Source organism: Macaca mulatta, chromosome 1 (assembly GCF_049350105.2).
Source record: "Macaca mulatta isolate MMU2019108-1 chromosome 1, T2T-MMU8v2.0, whole genome shotgun sequence".
Classification (NCBI taxonomy): Eukaryota; Metazoa; Chordata; class Mammalia; order Primates; family Cercopithecidae; genus Macaca; species Macaca mulatta.
In genome coordinates this window covers 156,603,939-156,626,918 of record NC_133406.1, presented here as the reverse complement: position 1 = coordinate 156,626,918, position 22,980 = coordinate 156,603,939, and the positions used below count along the sequence as shown (strand labels likewise).

General features: G+C 37.1%; 1 protein-coding gene and 1 long non-coding RNA gene across 2 annotated transcripts in view; one reads left to right on the top strand and one right to left on the bottom strand.

The window, feature by feature from the left end:
- The window catches only part of TTLL7 (tubulin tyrosine ligase like 7), an 89,531-nt gene extending 79,262 nt beyond the window's left edge, over nt 1–10,269 (bottom strand). Inside the window, exons 1-6 of the mRNA XM_015144041.3 lie at nt 10,069–10,269; nt 9,724–9,855; nt 7,747–7,868; nt 6,529–6,596; nt 4,999–5,157; nt 488–704 (exon numbers count right to left, since the gene is read on the bottom strand). Of these exons, the coding sequence (XP_014999527.2) occupies nt 488–704; nt 4,999–5,157; nt 6,529–6,596; nt 7,747–7,868; nt 9,724–9,855; nt 10,069–10,093 (723 nt within the window). The 5' untranslated portion in view covers nt 10,094–10,269. The remainder of the gene's footprint in view (nt 1–487; nt 705–4,998; nt 5,158–6,528; nt 6,597–7,746; nt 7,869–9,723; nt 9,856–10,068) is intronic.
- LOC144338454 (uncharacterized) overlaps nt 1–22,980 on the top strand; it is a 445,122-nt gene that overhangs the window by 138,852 nt on the left and 283,290 nt on the right. The gene's annotated exons all lie outside the window — the stretch shown is intronic.

The window sequence follows — 22,980 nt, the reverse complement described above, 5'->3', positions numbered from 1 at the left end:
TCCATTGCATGCTAGTATCATTATTATACTGAATCAAGAATCATTGCATATTAGTATCATTTATAATATAGTCATTTCTATACAGGGCCACTGCACACAAATGTTTGCTTTGAAATCCAGCCTTGTGCTCACAGCACAGAGAGGGTACTTTTTCCCAGTCAGCCTTCAATTAGCAGATACCTTTATTTTCTAATGTCCACAAAGCTGCTTGTAAGTTAAAAGCAATCTTACATATGCACACAATTCTTCTAGACCACAAAACCCGAGAGCAGGAACTTTCATTCATACAATCTATATGCCTAATGGAAGCTTTAAAAGGTATATGTTGAACATCCATTTATTCTAGGTCAATTTGAGAAAGGGAGTTTATTAATCTATTACAAAAGCTCTAAGCATTTCCCTTTACAAGTGCAGAGAAAGGGTAAAGTAATATATTTTATAGGAAAAAAGTTGAATGAAAACGTAAGTTCTGTCTGGTATCACTTACCAAATTGGACTCATTAGGTGGAATGTACTTCTCTGTACCCATTCGCACAAGTCCATCATGATAGAGAAATATTTTTAGTGGATCACACGATGTAACCAGAATATAAATTCGTAAGTCAAACTTGTAACCTTCCATTAGGAAAGGCTTTTCAATGTATTCTTGAACAATCAAATGATCCTGAGATGGAAGTTTGTCACCATTTCTTATCAAAGAAATCCTATGTTTAAAGAAAAAAATTAAAAGAATGATTTGACATAGAGCAAGATGTTTAAAAAGTTACAGATATACTCAAGTGGAAAATAGTGGAGTAAGGGACTCCAAAAGTCTGTCCCTCCACAAAAGCAATGAAGAGCAAAAGAAATCATAGGAATCAACTTTGTAACCCCACAAACTAAGCAAAGGCTTGCAGCAAATGGAATACTTAACTAAGAAAAAAACAGCTGGATCTGTGCCAAAGAGCTTTGTAACACTTTAACTTAATCTAGTCCCATCATCCACTCACAGCTCAGCGGCAGCCTTGAACAGCCTCATTTTCAATACCAGTACTGGTCCTGGACTGGGTAGAATGGGCTATTCTTATGGTTGGTTGTTTTGACCTGTCTGGTGGCTTCCTGGAGGACCTCAAAGGGCTTGCTTTCATCTTGCCTAACTTGGAACTTTACCAGTACTGAGGCAACTACTTTCAGAGACAATTGTTGGAAACATTTACTGTCTAGGTTGTCGAGGGCAACAGGTGGGCAGACAATAGACCAATTAAAAAGACTGGGAGGAAGGGCTGAGCAATGAGAATCTTTGAAACTTTGAAAAGCTCTGACATATTCCCGGGAATCTAGATGACCAGTTACATGCCCAAGGTTAGCAGCACGCTCAAGAAAGACCCGAGAAGGCCCTAAGCTGTCCCTTCTGGCTAACCATCAGACTCTGTACAAGCAGGAAATTAAGGCTAAGGCAGAGTTGTAAATTATTTGTTTGCATGCTGAAGGCATGTCCCAGCAATCACACACACAGTCATCTATTGAGAGCTTTTTTGTTGTTTGTTTTGTTCTGTTTAAGGAAATCTCTGTCCAATTATTAGCTGACCACTGAGCTAACAGAACAGGAACTTCAGTGGCCATACACAGCAAAGAACACAGACTACAACTACTACAATGAGCTGCAACAACAAATTACATAGAGGGGGAGAGTCTGATTTCTAGAATTGCTATAGTATAATACTCAAAATGTTCAGTTTTCAACAAAATATTATGAGGCATGCAAAGGAAAAAGAAAGTATGGCCCATATACAGGGAAACTATCAATTAATAGAAACTGTCACGAGGAAGCCCAGACATTGGGCTTACTGGATAATCAACTATTTAAAATTTATTCAAAGAGCTAACAGAAACCATGTACAAAGAACTGAAATAAACTATGAGAACAGTGTCTCATTAAATAGGGAATATTAGTAGTGATAAAAAATTAAGGAAAAATAAAGGAACCAAACAGAAATTTTAGAGTTGAGAAGTACAATAACTGAGATAAAGAAATTCACTAAAGGAGATAAACAGTATACTTCACAAGGCATAAAGAGAATCAGAAAACTTGAGGATAAGCCAACTGACATTATCTAGTCTGAGGAACAGAAAGAAAAAAGAAGAAAAATGAAGAGAGCCTACAAAATCTGTGAAATACCATCAAGCACAGCAACACACACATAATAGGAGTCTCAGAAGGAGAGAAGACAAAGAAAAAAATTCAAAGAATATTTGAAGAAATACTGGCAAAAAACTTCCCAATTTGATAAAAACATTAATCTACACATCCAAAAAGCTCAATTACCTCCAAGTAGGATAAACTCAAAGAGATCCATATCAAGATATACTATAATCAAATTGTCAAAGAACACCAGAAAGGTGACTACTCAGGTAAATATAAAAGTTCTGGCTGGGCACGGTGGCTCACACCTGTAATCCCAGCACTTTGGGAGGCTGACGCACGTAGATCACCTGAGGTCAGGAGTTCGAGACCAGCCTGGTCAACATGGAGAAACCCCATCTCTACTAAAAATACAAAAATTTGCCAGCCATGGTGGCATACGTTTGTAATCCCAGCTGCTCAAGAGGCTGGGGAAGGAGAATCACTTGAACCTGGGAGGCAGAGGTTGCAGTGAGCCAAGATCACACCACTGCACTCCAGCCTGGGTGACTGAGTGACAGAGTGAGACTCCATATCAAAAAACAAAAAAGTCTCTCTTATTGTAGTTTTGGTTTTTAACTCCTCATTTTTCCTAATGAATTAAAAGACAACTGCTTAAAACAATAGTTATAAATCTATGCCAATGGACACAGAAGGTGCAGAGATATAATTTGTGACAATAACAACATAAAGGGAGTAAATCTATACAGGAACAAAGTTTTTATACACTACTGAAACTAAGTTGGTATTAATATAGACTGGATTGTTATAAATTAAGATGATAATGGTAATTCCAGGGTAATCATTTTTTAAAACTCAACAATACATAGTAAAAGAAATGACAAGGAAATTAAAATGGTACAGAAGAAAATATCTATTTAACACAAAACAGGACAATACAGAGAAATTGAGGAACAAAAACTGCAAGATACATAAATCAAGTGGCAAAATGGCCTAAGTAAATATTTCTTTTTCAGTAATTACATTAAATGTAAATAGATTAACTCTCCAATAAAAGGCAGAGCTTGGCAGAATGAATTTTTAAAAAACATGGTCCACCAATATGCTGTCTACAAGAGACACCCTTTAAAGTCCAAGACTCAAATAGATTGAAAGTGAAAGGATGGAAAAGATATTGCAATAAAACAGTAACCTGGAGTGGCAAAACTGTTATAAGAGACAAAGAATCATATTATATACTGATTTTTTAAAAGTCAATTCCTCAAGAATATGTAACAATTAGAAACATTTATGTGCCTAATAACAGAGCTCCAAAATACATGAAGCAAACACTGGTAGAACTGAAGGGAGAAATACTTCACCAATATCAGCTGGATTCTTCAATACTCTACTTTCAATAATGGACAAAATAACTAGACAGAAGATTAGCAAGGAAACAGATACAATTCAATAGATGAGAGGGGTGTTCTTTACCTAGGTACTACTGCATTACATGAGATAAACCCTGGGAACACATAATGCCCTTTCAGTTATCTGCTTTTCCAGTTATTTGTTTATATTGCCATCAAAATAAATTAAAAGATTATTTATGTTTTAATATCGAATATAAGTATATAAATATAGATATTTTAATATTAAATTTTTAACATTAAAATTGAGAAAAATGTGAAAAATCAATTCCTTACCACCAGAAACATTCCTTTAATGCTAACACAGAGACAGCCAACTCAGCATTAAGCAATTGGTATAAAATTCCCATTAATACTATTAGTTAAAAATTACCAAAGCACATTTGCAAGTAATTTATGATTGGATTACTAAGTTATGATTAAAAGTTAAAAGAAAAATTTTGAACAATAATTTACCTGGTAGCTATATTTCCAAATATCTTTTTTCCTACAGCATTTTAAATTAAAATGACTCAAGTGTATTTTTTTTTTTTTTTTTTTGACAGAATCTCGCACTGTGGCCCAGGCTGGAGTGCAGTAACCTGGAGCGCGATCTTGGCTCACTGCAAGCTCTCCCTCCCAGGTTCACACCATTCTCCTGCCTCGGACTCCTGAGTAGCTAGGACTACAGGCACCCACCACCACACCTGGCTAATTTTTTATCTTTTTAGTAGAGACAGGATTTCACCATGTTAGCCAGGATGATCTGTCTCCTGACCTCATGATCCGCCTGCCTCGGCCTCCCAAAGTACTGGGATTACAGGCGTAAACCACCGTGCCCGGCCAAGGGTATTTTATTAAAAGCAGCCTCAGCCACATTTTCTTCGAAAAAGTACATTGCAGAAAAGTAACATAAGCAAAAGGAAACAAGAATATTACTTGCACATTCTATTCTCAGTTAACATGTCTAGTTCTTGGAACTTCAGTTTAAAATGTGTTCCACTCATTTTTAATCCAATTACCATGGCTACATAAAGAAAAAATTTATTTAAAGGCAAAGAAGATACATATTTTCCTTCAAGATTTCTAGCTATGAAAAGAATAACTCCCTTTTCATTTCTTTCTCCAAGTCAGTTGTAGCCCTACTGTAGCAACTGATTTTACTCTCCAAGTCTATTGAAATTATTATAAATGTGAGTTTTATGTTTTAGAAAAAAACACAAAATAGCTTTTTCCCCTTATATTTTGTTATCTCCTATTAAAGCCTCACAACCTGTTGATTAAATTTTTTAACTGAATTACAGAAGCCTGTGGGAGAGTTTAAAAGAACAGAGATCATTAAATATTTGGTTCCAAAAATGCAATAGTTAGAAACTTATTTCATTATTTTTTCATGTTGGTACTCAACCATGAGTAATTATGCACATTTATTCTCCCTACTCCCAAATTTTTTTTATTTTTATATATTCCAAATAAAAGCAAACCTACCCATGACCCATTGCACCATTAGCTGGTTTCACTATAAAAGTTTTCTGCTTCCGTTTTTTCTTCAATTCTTTCACATAATTTTGGAATTGAGTATATTCAGCAGGGAAGATCCATGTTCGAGGAACGAAGGTATAATCCAGAGGCCGAGACTTGATCATTCTGTAAATCAGAGATAATAGGAAAAATAATTTCTATTCAAACTTGTATATATTTTCTTTCTCTGGGCTACTGATATTTGCCACAAAGATTTAAATTTTTTCCATTCCTTCACTTACTTATTCATTGATTCATTCATTCAACAAATGTCTATTGAGCACCTATTAAGTGTTAGACACTATTCTGGACCATGGATACATCAGTGGAAAAAAAAAAAAAAAAAAACTTGCCCTAATATGTACTAATTTACATATTAGTATATCAAACTTTTTTTTTTAAGAGTACACACTATTTACTAGGTACTGGGGATAGTAAGATAAATGAGTATCATCTCTGCTCCCAAGGAATATATAGATAGGCTATTAATATTAAACAGTGTGATAGGTACACTAAAGGCATATAAGGCAAGGTAACATGTAGGAGTCAGTAACTGTGCCTCAGGGATGGGAGTAGGGAGTAGGGAATTGTTCAGACAAATACTATTTATATTGCTTCTTTACAAATAATTTTGAGTCTCTGGGTCACCATAGGGAACAGTTTTTGATTACCTTTTATACTACCATTTTTTAGAGTCAGAAAGTTTTCTAAATCTCTGTGAATAATCTTCTTTTAAAAAAAATTCTCAGTTTATCACTCAACTTTCTTAAACTTTAAAAAAAGGCAAAAAACCTAGCCAACAGGAATATAAACTGCATAAAAATTTTTCAGTTTATTAAGTAAAAGACTGGGGTACTTATTATCAGCTTTTCCATGAAAGTAGATTGCTCCTCTAAATATTGGTTGCAGAGATAAATATCTGTGCATGTATATCCCTGGGTGAGCACATATACATGTGTCTTTGAGTAAGTGTGTGCATACATGTACCTAGTACAATCCCTGGCACATAGTAAATGCTCAATCACCAATATGAAAACACACAGAAACACACACACACACACACACACACACACACACACACACACGGCATATAAGGCAACGAATTAGTTCCTGCAAAATTTAACTGAAAATAAACAAGTATCTCTTAGATGACATATACAGATAACTCTTACATTTAAACGAAAAACTCTGTTACTAAAGAGGCAGCAAGTTGAAGTAAAGAGGCCTGAGATTCTGGAGACTGATTCTTACCCACCTCTGCTATTAACAATTTGCTTGAGTTTGTGCAAGATATTCATTTATCTGACCCTCATTTACCTCCTCTGCAAAGTGGAAGACTAGAACCAGAGACATTCTAAGACCTTTCTAGCTCTAAAATTCTATCACTCTCATCTAAATATCATTTCAAATCAATGTAACCTTGTGAAAGATACCACTACAGTATTCATATTATAAATTTTGAACAGGTCTTCTCCATTACAAGAAAATAAAGATTACTTGGTCATATTTCTTGCTAAGAAATCCTTTCTACAGATCTCCCCCATTCCTGGAAAATGGTTGATCCTCTGGAAAATAAAAAGGTAAATATTAATATTATCAGCAAATTAATTATATTCACGTATATGACAATGCAATATCCATCCTTTGAGTTTTGTTTTAATAAACTGCCAATTATTAATCTAAAAGATTTAATGACCTATAGTGAATTTGTAGAATTAAAGAGTATGGTAATCAGAGAATAAAACTACAAAATTTTAAAGAAATCACAAAAGAATATTTACATAGATAGTAAAGTTATAATTTTCTAGGTTGAATAGTGATAATATCCAAATTACTTTTGTTATTCTAGATGCACTATATTCACAGACATCAGCACTGGTAAAAATGACTTATTTGCTCACTACAGTCAATTTTATATTACATTCTAAACTAATAAATGAAGAAGGTCTATACAAACTGTCAATTCTCTAGAATTCCTTATATTCAGCTTTTTAGTTTGAGGTCCATTTTCTTCTGAATATAAGTTTGTATTATGTTCTAAAAATAAAAGAATGAAACCAGATTACATATAGCTGACCTCACAAGGTATTTCTGCATCCTGGTCTCCCTATGCAATCTATTCTACAACTTTAAGTGCAATGTAAAGTACCATCTTAGGAAAAGGGTATTTTTTTGGTTGTTATTGCTTGTTTTTTGAGATGGAGTCTTGCTCTGTTCACCAGGCTGTAGTGCAGTGGCCCGATCTCAGCTCACTGCAGCCTCCACCTCCTGGGTTTGAGCGATTTTCCCACTTCAGCCTCCCGAGTAGCTGGGACTACAGGTGGCGCCACCACGCCCAGCTAATTTTTCTATTTTTAGTAGAGACGGGGTTTCACTATGTTGGCCAGGAAGGTCTCGATCTCCTGACCTCGTGATCCACCCGCCTTGGCCTCCCAAAGTGCTAGGATTACAGGCGTCAGCCACCGCGCCCGGCCAGAAGAGGTTTTCTCTATTGATTCTTCCCTAAAGATAGAAAGAGGTTAAAACTTAAGTCTGCAAAAGGTGCAGGCTTCATGCAAAGTGTCAATACAACTGGATAGAAACAAAACAGGCTATTCAGGTGAGTTAGAATTGAAATTTAATAAGGTAACAGATTAAGAACCTATCTAAAAAAAATTATGGTGGAATCCATATAACTTTCCTCATACGACTAACTGGTCATGATTAATTTCCTACCTGATAATTTTGCAGCTCTGATATTTTCTCCTGCTGAACAGCAGAATCACACCATATAAGATTACTTGTTTCATCCTCATCTGGAGTTTTCATAAATCCCATTTCATCTATTACTAAACGAACTGCAAGTAAACAGTTAAGTTAAACCAAAATTAAAATACTTCTGAAATATATTCATTGCAGAAACATTTTTCTATATAAATTTTAGTTCACAGTATTTCATTTGAAAAATATTAGTTACAGCATAACCTTATTTTTAGTTACAACAGTTTTATCTAGGGCCAAATTATACTCAGTAGCAACTGAGAACTGTTTTTCGGTTGCACCCAAAATCCTTCCTTTCGATCTTCTCAGGTTTAACAGGTACACAAAACTGCCAAAGGGTTTAGTGATTATTTATGGCACAAGGAAAACACACACAGCTGAGACAATACCTCTACTCAGGAAAATGTACTTTTTATAGCTTTTTTTACAACCTTAGGTTAAGTACAAAAGAGCAAAGGTAAAAATATCCCCTGATTATCAAACCTATGCCATACTTTCCACCTCCCTAGTTCAAATTATTTTTAGAGCTTAAAATCAACTCATCTGTGTTTACTTAGGACATGAAATAATAAAGCAATATTCACAGGAGAGATTTGGATTTGGTTCTCCACTGCTCCCAAACCTCTAATCCTACTGAAAACGTTTATGCTCAGAGGAACATTTCCTTTTTAGTACAAACTATTCATGTGTTCCTCTCCAATCTAGATTTTACAATTAACATATTGGCATTTTTCTTCCATTGAATTTCAAGTATGGAATAAAGATAAGTAGAAGACTTCAGGTAATTTGTGGTTTCCAACAGAATCCTGAGTCTTAACAGAATGGTGTAGTCCCAGGTGACAGTGTACAATCACAAGAGTTGGGGAAAGGAACATTCCTCTCTGTCACAGACCACCATGCAGCTTTGGCATCCTGAGGACTCAGCGGCTGCTGTGCCACCTACAGTTCATGTACAGAGCAAGGGCAATAGCAACACAGACTAGGAGACTTCCTTACCTGGCTCACAAGCAAAAACAATAACAAATTCAGAAGAGCATGTCAGGAGCACACCCGTTCCTGAGTATATGAGAGACACTGCCTGCACCGTCTCAAAGATACCTGGGAAGACCTTGGTGAGATAAACAGAACTTCTGGCAGTTAGGTTTAGAAGGAACGTAGGCTGGGCGCAGTGGCTCATGCCTGTAATCCCAGGACTTTGGGAGGCCCAGGAGGGCAGATCACAAGGTCAGGAGATCTAGACCATCCTGGCTAACATGGTGAAACCCCGTCTCCACTAAAAATATAAAAAAATTAGCCAAGCGTGGTGGCGGGCGCCTGTAGTCCCAGCTACTGGGGAGGCTGAGGCAGGAGAATGGCATAAACCCGGGAGACTGAGCTTGCAGAGAGGCGAGATGGCGCCACTGCACTCCAGCCTGGGCTACAGAGACTCCGTCTCAAAAAAAAAAAAGAAGAAAGAATGCAATGTGTTACTTAAATTTGGGTATTTACATATACACAAACCCATGAGGCTGGGAACATTCAGGTTACATACGAATATTGGAAAGATCCATTTTTTCTTTACATTCATAAATTCAAATTTGTCAGTTCAGTCATATATAAACCTATTTCATTATAAAATTCAAAGCTTGGAGAGCTGACAAAATTAAACTTCAAAGAAAAATACAATGCCAAGTCCCTTTTTTCAGCTAAGCTGTCTAATCATACTAGTGTTTGAACTGAAATTTTAGAAATCAATTGGGATCTTTTTAAGGATATCATCCTCTACCGCACAGAAAAAGAATCCTTCCAACATGTTAGAAATTTTATAGAAGGTGTTTAAAAATCCATTATATAAAAGATAGCTATCTCTCTGGATTTCTACATTGTTTTTAACACCATATCAGTTTTTCCAGCAATTATGAGAATCCCATGATTGATTTTAAGCAAACCTACCAATTTCAAACTTTGTCCCGGCAACATTTGCTGTAATGGTTCCCTTCTTTTTCTTCTTTCTGACTTTCCTTTTCATTGTGCTTTGATAAGGTAATTCTGTATTCAAATCCAGGGGACAGGGTCCCTGAATAACTTTAAAAAAATGTAAAATAATCACATAACACTGAAATAACAAAAATCTATACCAGACAACACAAATACCACCCCCGCCCCACATCAAGCGAAAATGATAAATTCTGGTACTTTAAAAAGTTCCCAATTAATTTTTAATACTTTAAAAAAAAATAACAGTAGTGATGTAAAACACCTCCATACTTCATAACATAGTTAAGTCAATTTCCCTACCTCCTTCTTGAGGCAGAGATGGCATTATTGCCTGTGCTGATTAGCAAGCAGTGCGTGCTGCTGTACCAAGCTCTCAGGAAATCTGGAAATTCCACATTAGTCTAAGTAGGATATGGCCCCAAATCACTGAAAGTTCTTATCATATTATCTTGGTAGAATCCTCAGATTTCAGGATACCAAAGTTATGGGATAACAAGGTACCTGGAGTGATTTTAAAACAAGGTCATTTAGAAAACAACTTTTTTGAAAATTTTTTCATATATGCCAAGACTATTCTTTTTAAAAGTCAAGTAAGGTGAAAGTTAATGTGTTCAATCAACAAATAATTGTGAATCAGTTTATTAAACCTTATGCAAAATGCCAAGTGATGGTTTCCTATCCTCAAAGAATGCATAGTCTAGGGGAAGTTTTATTAAGTCATGTATCACATGTATATTCAATAAATAATATACTACACACAAACAATAACAGCAATAACAATATTCACTACTATTTATTGAACACTTACTATCTTAGGCATTTATATTATACCATTTAATCTTTCAAAAAACCTGTAAGGTAGAAGCTTTTAAGTTGAGCTTTGAAAGGACAAATTATTTTGTGTATCTTTACAAAGAAAATTTCAACACAGAGATTAAAATGAAGATCCTTCTAATGTCAAGGTCAGAGTTTCTTATTTAGAAACCCAAACAACCTTCAACCCAATGCCTGAAGCACTGCTTTTAATATGAGACAGTGAAAAGTGACAGGCAGGGTAGAGGTCACATGTTGACAGAATGCAGAGAAGTGATTCCTTTACAAGGGAGTATGGGGGATAACTTAATAAAGTAAACCACATCTTGAATTGTGCCTTAAAAAATGAGAACAGTTTTGAAGGACAGAAAATGGGCGGGGTCATTATTGTGATGATTTTATTCAGGCACACAGAGGAATGCAATAATGAATGAACTAATTTGATCTGGCTACATCTCAACATGGCCGACAGTACACTTTGCTTGTATTTTCATTGTAAACATATGAATGTAGGCATTTATGCCCTAACAACACTATATTGCTTAGTCTGTACTATCAACTTTCCAATTTCTCCTTCCTATTGTAAGAATCCTTCAGTTCTTGTAAAATATCAATAAACACAATGAAAAATGACAAAACTAATTATGATAAGCAAAGGTATAATATCAACACCTTTATTAGATGTTCAGGTTTATCGGAAATTCAGAAACATCCAACATTCAGCTACATAAAATGTGACTCCTATATCACCCCAAATATTCATTATTATTAATGTTTCCATATTAAAGAAAATTTAGGGTTTTATTTGTTCTCAGGTATCATTTTTACTAAAATGATTCTCTAGTATAATTCAATATCAAAACTGGGGAACTTTTATATATTACAGACCAACTGTAGGTAGACACTCTATTAAGCCTTTTAAATATTTTATCTCATTAACAAACTTTAGGTATCATTTCTCCCTATTTTCCAGATATAGAAACTAAGGCTAGATAAGTTAAATAAATCAAGGTAACACAGCTTAGAAATAGAAAACTTAGACTATAAATCCAATTCTAATTATTCTATTCAGTAAGCTCCCCTATTTTCAGACCCCATGCTAACATAATATATAGACATATGAGAAGTTTGCAACCCTACTGCAGTACATGCCACAAGATACGGCTATATTCTGGGAATCTGCAATACTTCAAACAGTGAATTCACAGTTAAACATCTGTAAACTGATATCAGCTCCCAATATCAAGCTGGAAACAGACTAGATCACTTCTCAGAATAAAAGAAAGGAGTAGTGTAGCTTAGTTCCGTTTCTTTCTGGAGGCTCTTTGAAACCTCAGGGAAGTAACTATTTGAGTTTACAAGTTTTTTGTCCAACATCTTGTTACTGGAGTAAACAAAGATCCCCTTTACAGTAACAGAATACTTATTACATTGAAAGTAGGTGACAAAGTCAACAAGACTTTGAAAACAATGTTTGCCTAACTATACTAGATTCTAAAAACAAATTTGTTAATTTTTGACTTAAATAATAAGCCAAATGACTGACTTGTACAGAGTTCAAAACAAGAACTTTTATCCCTTCCCCAAGGCATACAGGAATCTAAAGTTCTTAAAATTATACTATCCATGTATGTGCTTTACTTAATTCCATTTACGCTTTAGTCAAAGTGCTTTAACAAACTCAAGAACTTCATTCAACCATGGCAATTCTAATCAGCTTTATTCTAAGCAAGACATGTGAGATGACAAATTTATCCAACCACTCAGTTGAAACCATAGTTACCTACTTTCCAAAAGCAGAAAACGTGTTTCAGTTACTTCTGAAATGCTTTAAGCCAATGGCTTCTCAACCTTGGCTGCAAAGCAGAAATGCCTGAGTGAGGAGCTTTTGAAAATCCTGCTGCGCAGGCCACACCCCAGAACCCAGTGGGGCCCAACCATCAGCATTTTTAAAGCTCTACACGTGATTCCAGTGCAGCCAAGGCTGAGAACCTCTACTGCAAGCACGCGATGACAAGGAAACAAATAATAGCTAATTATAACAACACAAGAAATTATAAGAACAAAAGTAAAAGAAAACTCATAACTTTTTTTAAAAGACCAAATAGGTAAAAATTACCTAGAAAAATCCTGTTTTCCTAGCTAGTTCAAAAAAACAAACTGAGAAAAAAAATCGAAGGCGAGCACAAAATGATTTTTAATTTAAAGAAACAATTTATTTACAAAAGAAATCAATTTTCCAAAATTTCAAGCAAATGTTAACACTGAACATAGAACTGCCAAGCACCAACAGATAGACAAAAGTGAAACAAAACCAAAATAACTCCAGTACATTTGTGCTAGAGTATCATTTCTTCCCTATTCTTCCGTTAAGCTTCTACCACACTTAAACTCCACATAAAATACCACTTTTTCCTGAAAGCTTTCTCTGATTATATCTGAAGAAACTCATTTCTCCCTCCTCTGGGCTATCAGAGACCTTATTTTTACCCCTATCACAATCACCTGCCAAAAAGATGGTTTTCTTCCATCTTGTTCACTCCTCCGTTCCCATGTCCTAGAATAGTGACTCATAGTGTTCAATAAGCACTTGTTAATGCATGCTATGGTTTGAATATTTGTGTCCCCCAAAATTCATGTTGAAACATAGTCCCCAATGAAACAGTGTGATGAAGTAGGACCTTTAGAAGGTGATTGGGTCCTGAGGGCTACTTCCTCATGAATGGGATGGACTTTATAATCAAGGCTTCACACAGCATCAAACCTTTCCATCCCTTCTACCATGAGAACACAGCATCCATCTCCTTCAGAAGGTGCAGCAACAAAGTACCATCTTGGAAGCAGAAACAGCAGCCCACACTGTCAATGAACCTGCCACCACCTTGATCTGGACTTTCCAGCATTCAGAAATTTGAGAAACAAATTTCTATTGTTTATAAGTTATCCAATTTGTGGCGTTTTGTCATAGCAGCACACACGGGCTAAGACAGTGAGTTAATAAATTAGTTAATTAGCCAGGCACCATGGCTCATGCCTATAAATAATCCCAATACTTTGGGAGGCCGAGGCAGGAGGATCACTTGAGACCAGGAGTTTGAGACCAGCCTGAGCAACATCTCTACAAAAATTTAAAAATTAGTCAGGCGTGGTGGTGCCTGCCTGTAGTCCCAGATACCTGGGTGGCTAAGAAGGAACGATAGCTTGAGCTATAGGGAGATCAAGGCTGCAGGGAGTTGTGTTCTTGCCACTGCACTACAGCCTGGGCAGCAGAGCAAGACTCTGTCTTAAAAAAAAATCAATCAATCAATTCATGAGAGCTGAGAGAAAAAAGAAATAGTCATGGAGCTCTGAGAAGCAAATACATATAATTTACAATATATTACTTTTCACTTTTAAAAAATGTTATTTATGTATTTTGTTTTATTCATTTATAGTTTTTTAGAGACAATCATAGCTCATTGTAATCTTGAACTCTTGGGCTCCACAATCCTCCTGCTTCAACCTCCCAAGTAGCTGGGACTACAGGTGTACACCACCACAACTGGCTTTTATTATTATTATTATTATTATTTATTATTATTATTATTTTAGAGATGGGGTCTCACTATGTTGACCAGGCTGGTCTCAAACTCCTAGCCTGACGTTATTCTTTCACCTCAGCCTCCCAAAGTGCTGAGATTACAGGCATGAGCCACCGCGTCTAGTTCACTTTTTTTTTTTTTTTTTTTTTTTTTTGACACGAAGTTTCACTTTTATTGCCCAGGCTGGAGTGTAATGGCGCAGTCTCGGCTCACTGCAACCTCCGCCTCCCAGGTTCAAGTGATTTTCCTGCCTCAGCCTCCCAAGTAGCTGGGATTACAGGCATACACCACCACGTCTGACTAATTGTTTTGTATTTTTAGTAGAGACGGGGTTTCTCCATGTTGATCAGGCTGGTCTCGAACTCCTGACCTCAGGTGATCCACCCGCCTCGGCCTCCCAAAGTGCTGGGATTACAGGCATGAGCCACTGTGCCCGGCCCTAACCCACATTTATAAGCGGAAAAAGCAAAGTATGTAAAAGTTGACATATTACACTGCCACTTGAGCAAACCAACAGAGGAATATATGGAACATATCCACTGAGCAGTTGTGGCCTGCTATGGCTAGGGGTGGGGCTAAGGGAGACTTACTTGTATATACACCTTTAGTACTCTGTGTATGTATTACCTGTTCAAAAAAGTAAAATATATGTGATAAAATTCTGTATCAACATTATCATGTTGATAACCAAAATCATCAAACTGTGTTTTCCATTTAGGTGAAAATACTTCTATTTCATTTAAATGAAAGTATAATATGGTAGAAAGAGCACTGAACAAGGAGTCAAATCAAAGTCCTATCCTTTAATTTGCCACTTAGCAGATACAAATTCTTAGGCTGCAAAAGTAGATTTATTCTTTCCACCCCTAAAGTCTAAAATGGCAACCAATGAAGATAACATTGCTGATACATTTTATGGCAAAAGATGAAGACAAAACTTCCTTTATGTAAAAGAAGGAAACACAAAAGAAACTCAGACCTTCTCCAGCAACCCCACAATCCATACCCCAGTAAATATAATATATGAGTTCTTTGTACATTAATTTTTAGCTCACCCAAAGATGACTAAAACAAACAAAAAGTCAAGAGGATCCAAAATTAGGGTTAAGTTTAAAATACATAAAATAATATTAAATAAAAACATAATAAGAGAAGTTTTGTGGTGACAAGAGGAAGGAGAAAAGAACCAGTACAAATCAGTATCTACTTTCACATAACTTTATTTAGTCCACCCAACTAATACCCAGTACCTTTTATTCCCATTTTATATATGGGAAAATGTAGGCTCCAAGGTTAAGAAACTTGCACAAAGTCACACATCTAATAGGCTGAAGTGGTTTGTGTCTTCTACCTATCAGAAGAAGTATGGGAAGAAAACCCATATTCCTTCCCATTTTTTGTGCTACCTTCAAAATTCAGCCTTTAAATATAAGATATTGAAGATTTCGCAAAGATGCTTGATTTTGTTTGATTGGATCTACATTAAAAGCTGGAGCCCAAAGACATAGTGAGAAGGCAGTCCTCTGAAATCCAGGAAGATAGCCCTCACCAGGAACCTAATTGTCTTGAACCTTTTTTATCTTAGACTTCCTAGCTCCAGAACTGCGAGAAGTAAATACCTCTTGTTTAAGCCACCTAGTCTATTATACTTTATTACAGCAGCCTGAGCAGACAAGACAATGAGTCCAGTCTACCCCTGGCTTCACACAGCAGATAATTAAACTCTATCCTGAGCTTGCTATGGATTGTAACAATGATAATGAGGCAGAGGAAGAAGACGACAAAGAGGAAGAAAAGGATGGGGTTGATATCATCATTTATGTAAAACATCCTATGTGCCAGGTACTTTTTGAGATTTTTACATATAAAACTCTGACCGGGGGGCGGAGCAAGATGGCCGAATAGGAACAGCTCCAGTCTCCAACTCCCAGCGCGAGCGACACAGAAGACCAGTGATTTCTGCATTTTCAACTGAGGTACTGGGTTCATCTCACTGGGGAGTGCCGGACGATCAGTGCTGGTCAGCTGCTGCAGCCCGACCAGCGAGAGCTGAAGCAGGGCGAGGCATTGCCTCACCTGGGAAGCGCAAGGGGGAAGGGAATCCCTTTTCCTAGCCAGGGGAACTGAGACACACAACACCTGGAAAATCGGGTAACTCCCACCCCAATACTGCGCTTTAAGCAAACAGGCACACCAGGAGATCATATCCCACACCTGGCCGGGAGGGTCCCACACCCACGGAGCCTCCCTCATTGCTAGCACAGCAGTCTGTGATCTACCGGCAAGGCAGCAGTGAGGCTGGGGGAGGGGCGCCCGCCATTGCTGAGGCTTAAGTAGGTAAACAAAGCTGCTGGGAAGCTCGAGCTGGGTGGAGCTCACAGCAGCTCAAGGAAACCTGCCTGTCTCTGTAGACTCCACCTCTGGGGACAGGGCAATAACAAACACAGCCGAAACCTCTGCAGACGCAAACGACTCTGTCTGACAGCTTTGAAGAGAGCAGTGGATCTCCCAACACGGAGGTTGAGATCTGAGAAGGGACAGACTCCCTGCTCAAGTGGGTCCCTGACCCCTGAGTAGCCTAACTGGGAGACATCCCCCACTAGGGGCAGTCTGACACCCCACACCTCACAGGGTGGAGTACACCCCTGAGAGGAAGCTTCCAAAGCAAGAATCAGACAGGTACACTCGCTGTTCAGAAATATTCTATCTTCTGCAGCCTCTGCTGCTGATACCCAGGCAAACAGGATCTGGAGTGGACCTCAAGCAATCTCCAACAGACCTACAGCTGAGGGTCCTGACTGTTAGAAGGAAAACTATCAAACAGGAAGGACACCTACACCAAAACCCCATCAGTACATCACCATCATCAAAGACCAGAGGCAGATAAAACCACAAAGATGGGGAAAAAGCAGGGCAGAAAAGCTGGAAATTCAAAAAATAAGAGTGCATCTCCCCCCGGCAAAGGAGCACAGCTCATCGCCAGCAACGGATCAAAGCTGGACGGAGAATGACTTTGACGAGATGAGAGAAGAAGGCTTCAGTCCATCAAATTTCTCAGAGCTAAAGGAGGAATTATGTACCCAGCGCAAAGAAACTAAAAATCTTGAAAAAAAAGTGGAAGAATTGATGGCTAGAGTAATTAATGCAGAGAAGGTCCTAAACGAAATGAAATGAAAGATATGAAAACCATGACAAGAGAAATACGTGACAAATGCACAAGCTTCAGTAACCAACTCGATCAACTGGAAGAAAGAGTATCTGCGATTGAGGATCAAATGAATGAAATGAAGCGAGAAGAGAAACCAAAAGAAAAAAGAAGAAAAAGAAATGAACAAAGCCTGCAAGAAGTATGGGATTATGTAAAAAGACCAAATCTACGTCTGATTGGGGTGCCTGAAAGTGAGGGTGAAAATGGAACCAAGTTAGAAAACACTCTTCAGGATATCATCCAGGAGAACTTCCCCAACCTAGTAGGGCAGGCCAACATTCAAATCCAGGAAATACAGAGAACGCCACAAAGATACTCCTCGAGAAGAGCAACTCCAAGACACATAATTGCCAGATTCACCAAAGTTGAAATGAAGGAAAAAATCTTAAGGGCAGCCAGAGAGAAAGGTCGGGTTACCCACAAAGGGAAGCCTATCAGACTAACAGCAGATCTCTCGGCAGAAACTCTCCAAGCCAGAAGAGAGTGGGGGCCAATATTCAACATTCTTAAAGAAAAGAATTTTAAACTTTTAAAAAGAATCTTAAAATTTTAAAATTTTAAGACTAATAAAGAAGAAAAGAGAGAGGAATCAAATCGACGCGATTAAAAATGATAAAGGGGATATTACCACCGACCCCACAGAAATACAAACTACCATCAGAGAATACTATAAACACCTCTACGCAAATAAACTGGAAAATCTAGAAGAAATGGATAATTTCCTGGACACTTACACTCTTCCAAGACTAAACCAGGAAGAAGTTGAATCCCTGAATAGACCAATAGCAGGCTCTGAAATTGAGGCAATAATTAATAGCCTACCAACCAAAAAAAGTCCAGGACCAGATGGATTCACAGCTGAATTCTGCCAGAGATACAAGGAGGAGTTGGTACCATTCCTTCTGAAACTATTCCAATCAATAGAAAAAGAGGGAATCCTCCCTAACTCATTTTATGAGGCCAACATTATCCTGATACCAAAGCCTGGCAGAGACACAACAAAAAAAGAGAATTTTAGACCAATATCCCTGATGAACATCGATGCAAAAATCCTCAATAATATACTGGCAAACCGGATTCAGCAACACATCAAAAAGCTTATCCACCATGATCAAGTGGGCTTCATCCCTGGGATGCAAGGCTGGTTCAACATTCGCAAATGAATAAACATAATCCAGCATATAAACAGAACCAAAGACAAGAACCACATGATTATCTCAATAGATGCAGAAAAGGCTTTTGACAAAATTCAACAGCCCTTCATGCTAAAAACGCTCAATAAATTCGGTATTGATGGAACGTACCTCAAAATAATAAGAGCTATTTATGACAAACCCACAGCCAATATCATACTGAATGGGCAAAAACTGGAAAAATTCCCTTTGAAAACTGGCACAAGACAGGGATGCCCTCTCTCACCACTCCTATTCAACATAGTGTTGGAAGTTCTGGCTAGGGCAATTAGGCAAGAGAAAGAAATAAAGGGTATTCAGTTAGGAAAAGAAGAAGTCAAACTGTCCCTGTTTGCAGATGACATGATTGTATATTTAGAAAACCCCATTGTCTCAGCCCAAAATCTCCTTAAGCTGATAAGCAACTTCAGCAAAGTCTCAGGATACAAAATTAATGTGCAAAAATCACAAGCATTCTTATACACCAGTAACAGACAAACAGAAAGCCAAATCAGGAATGAACTTCCATTCACAATTGCTTCAAAGAGAATGAAATACCTAAGAATCCAACTTACAAGGGATGTAAAGGACCTCTTCAAGGAGAACTACAAACCACTGCTCAGTGAAATAAAAGAGGACACAAACAAATGGAAGAACATACCATGCTCATGGATAGGAAGAATCAATATCGTGAAAATGGCCATACTGCCCAAGGTAATTTATAGATTCAATGCCATCCCCATCAAGCTACCAATGAGTTTCTTCACAGAATTGGAAAAAACTGCTTTAAAGTTCATATGGAACCAAAAAAGAGCCCGCATCTCCAAGACAATCCTAAGTCAAAAGAACAAAGCTGGAGGCATCACGCTACCTGACTTCAAACTATACTACAAGGCTACAGTAACCAAAACAGCATGGTACTGGTACCAAAACAGAGATATAGACCAATGGAACAGAACAGAGTCCTCAGAAATAATACCACACATCTACAGCCATCTGATCTTTGACAAACCTGAGAGAAACAAGAAATGGGGAAAGGATTCCCTATTGAATAAATGGTGCTGGGAAAATTGGCTAGCCATAAGTAGAAAGCTGAAACTGGATCCCTTCCTTACTCCTTATACGAAAATTAATTCAAGATGGATTAGAGACTTAAACGTTAGACCTAATACCATAAAAATCCTAGAGGAAAACCTAGGTAGTACCATTCAGGACATAGGCATGGGCAAAGACTTCATGTCTAAAACACCAAAAGCAACGGCAGCAAAAGCCAAAATTGACAAATGGGATCTCATTAAACTAAAGAGCTTCTGCACAGCAAAAGAAACTACCATCAGAGTGAACAGGCAACCTACAGAATGGGAGAAAATTTTTGCAATCTACTCATCTGACAAAGGGCTAATATCCAGAACCTACAAAGAACTCAAACAAATTTACAAGAAAAAAACAAACAACCCCATCAAAAAGTGGGCAAAGGATATGAACAGACATTTCTCAAAAGAAGACATGCATACAGCCAACAGACACATGAAAAAATGCTCATCATCACTGGCCATCAGAGAAATGCAAATCAAAACCACAATGAGATACCATCTCACACCAGTTAGAATGGCGATCATTAAAAAGTCAGGAAACAACAGGTGCTGGACAGGATGTGGAGAAATAGGAACACTTTTACACTGTTGGTGGGATTGTAAACTAGTTCAACCATTATGGAAAACAGTATGGCGATTCCTCAAGGATCTAGAACTAGATGTACCATATGACCCAGCCATCCCATTACTGGGTATATACCCAAAGGATTATAAATTATCCTGCTATAAAGACACATGCACACGTATGTTTATTGCAGCACTATTCACAATAGCAAAGACTTGGAATCAACCCAAATGTCCATCAGTGACAGATTGGATTAAGAAAATGTGGCACATATACACCATGGAATACTATGCAGCCATCAAAAAGGATGAGTTTATGTCCTTTGTAGGGACATGGATGCAGCTGGAAACCATCATTCTTAGCAAACTATCACAAGAACAGAAAACCAAACACCGCATGTTCTCACTCATAGGTGGGAACTGAACAATGAGATCACTTGGACTCAGGAAGGGGAACATCACACACAGGGGCCTATCATGGGGAGGGGGGAGGGGGGAGGGATTGCATTGGGAGTTATACCTGATGTAAATGACGAGTTGATGGGTGCAGCACACCACCATGGCACAAGTATACATATGTAACAAACCTGCACGTTATGCACGTGTACCCTACAACTTAAAGTATAATAATAATAAATAAATTTAAAAAAAAAAAAAAGAAAAGTATCAAGCAGGTACAACACATAAAAAAAAAAAAAAAAAAAAAAAAAAAAAAACTCTGACCTTCAAAACCCTAAAAGATAGATTATTATCCTCCTGGGTAATTGTTTAAAGAAAAGAGGTATAATGAACAATGATATTGAAAAATAAATTATAAGAAAATGTTAAAGTAACAATTTTGCAAATATGTCTCAAGATAATCTTCTCTAGATCCCTAAATTGTAATTATCTGATGAAAGATATTTCTACTATTCAAAAAAATAGAAAAATAACAAATGTAACAAAAAAAATATATATCCAAGTAAGCTTTTACTTTGAGGCAAACACTCTCCACACACATTAACATTATTTGCAGAGAGGTCATTACAATTAACAGTCAGAAATCTATTACTTCCTAAAATTTATAAAAATAAGGCATTTGATTTTTACATGATGCGAAAAATAGTATTTCCAAATATCAGGTCATGAATAAAGTTTTGTCCATTTTTGTATTATCATTAATTTCATTAAATTTCAGCACTTGGCTCCCAAACCAAATTTGATATATTTTTATTGTCAAAAATCATGCTTTTTCTTACATGAAAGAGAATAAAAGTGAATGAAACATGCCACTTTTTAAACATCAAAAATTAAAATGCTTATTTGTTTTGAATATTATTCAGACTGGATTTAATGTCAGTTCTAGATTAGTGCCTCTTAAATTGTAATGTGCACACCTGGGACTACTATTAAAGTTCAGCTTCTGACTTGTTAGGTCTGAGGTAGAGCCTGAAAGTCTGCATTTCCGACAAGCTCCTAGGTATGCTGGTCTACAGACCACACTTTGAGTAGCAAGGCTCTGGATGACCACAATGTTTATCATTATGCAGATACAATTTTTTTAACTTAAAGCCCTTCCTTAAAACATGTAAAAATTAGAAAATTATAACATGATTGAAAAAATCATGTAGGTGATTGTGAAATTATATATTAATGTCTAAAGGGTTCCATGAGTCAAAAAATAAAATAGGTTGGGAAATGCTGAACTTGAGCATCAATATCATCTGCAAACTTCTTAGAAATGCATATTCTCAGGCCCAACCCCAGAACTTCTGAATCAGAAATCTAGAGGTTAGGCCTATCAATTAACAAGCCCTCCAAGTGAATCTGATGCAGGCTAAAGCTCTGAAAATCACTGCACTAGAAGGCCAACAGCTGGTGACCAGGGCAGATCCTAGAAAGTGGGAGAACACCGCAGCTGAAGTCTATTCCCTCCTATTGGTCTTTTGAAGCAGAGCAGTGTGGGTGACTTAGAAATCACCTGGCCAAGTAATGACTGGAGGAGAAAGCATTTGTCCAGCAGGACTCTCACTTTTTTTTCATAATCTGCTTTGGAGAGCATCTAGAAAAGAAGAAATCTGCTACAAATGATCTCACTTGCTACTGCCAGCAGCCCTGGTAAGTGAGATGAAGTTTGCTAATCTAGAAAGACAGTTTACACACCTTGTTCGACCCCAAACCAGCTACCAATGCTCACTAACCAACACACCACACTGATTTTGTAGAAACGCAACCCACCAAAATAATTAAACTTATGAGGATTAACAACAACCACAAAGATTAATAATACACCCTCTATGGAGAGTCAAAAAATTGTAGAGGGAAGGGAAAGGAGGAATGCAAATCAACATCAACAAGAGAGTGAAGACATTGCAATATACTCATACAATAAAAATACTATACATCAGAGATACATGCTGAATCACAAATGAAGATTTAAAACAGCTGATGAACACATAAGTATATCATTTACATAAAGTTTAAAATTATACAAAATAATATATATTTCTTATAAATTATGAAATAATTATGAAATAAGCATGTAAAGAAATACATAGGAAGGATAAACACCAAGTCTGATACCTCTTGAGAGGAAGGAGTATGCAATAGGCAGTTCTACGGAGAGTGAGCACCTGTGTTCTTATGCAAAGAATGTAATTCTTAACATAAAGAATAAATACGCAATTATCATGGTTTAAGCATTTGAAATAAGAGGTAGAAATGAAATAACCACAATACTCTAGCTTGAATCATTGTGTGTCTCTTTTTAAGTATTGTGATATAAATCATACTGCTGAAAC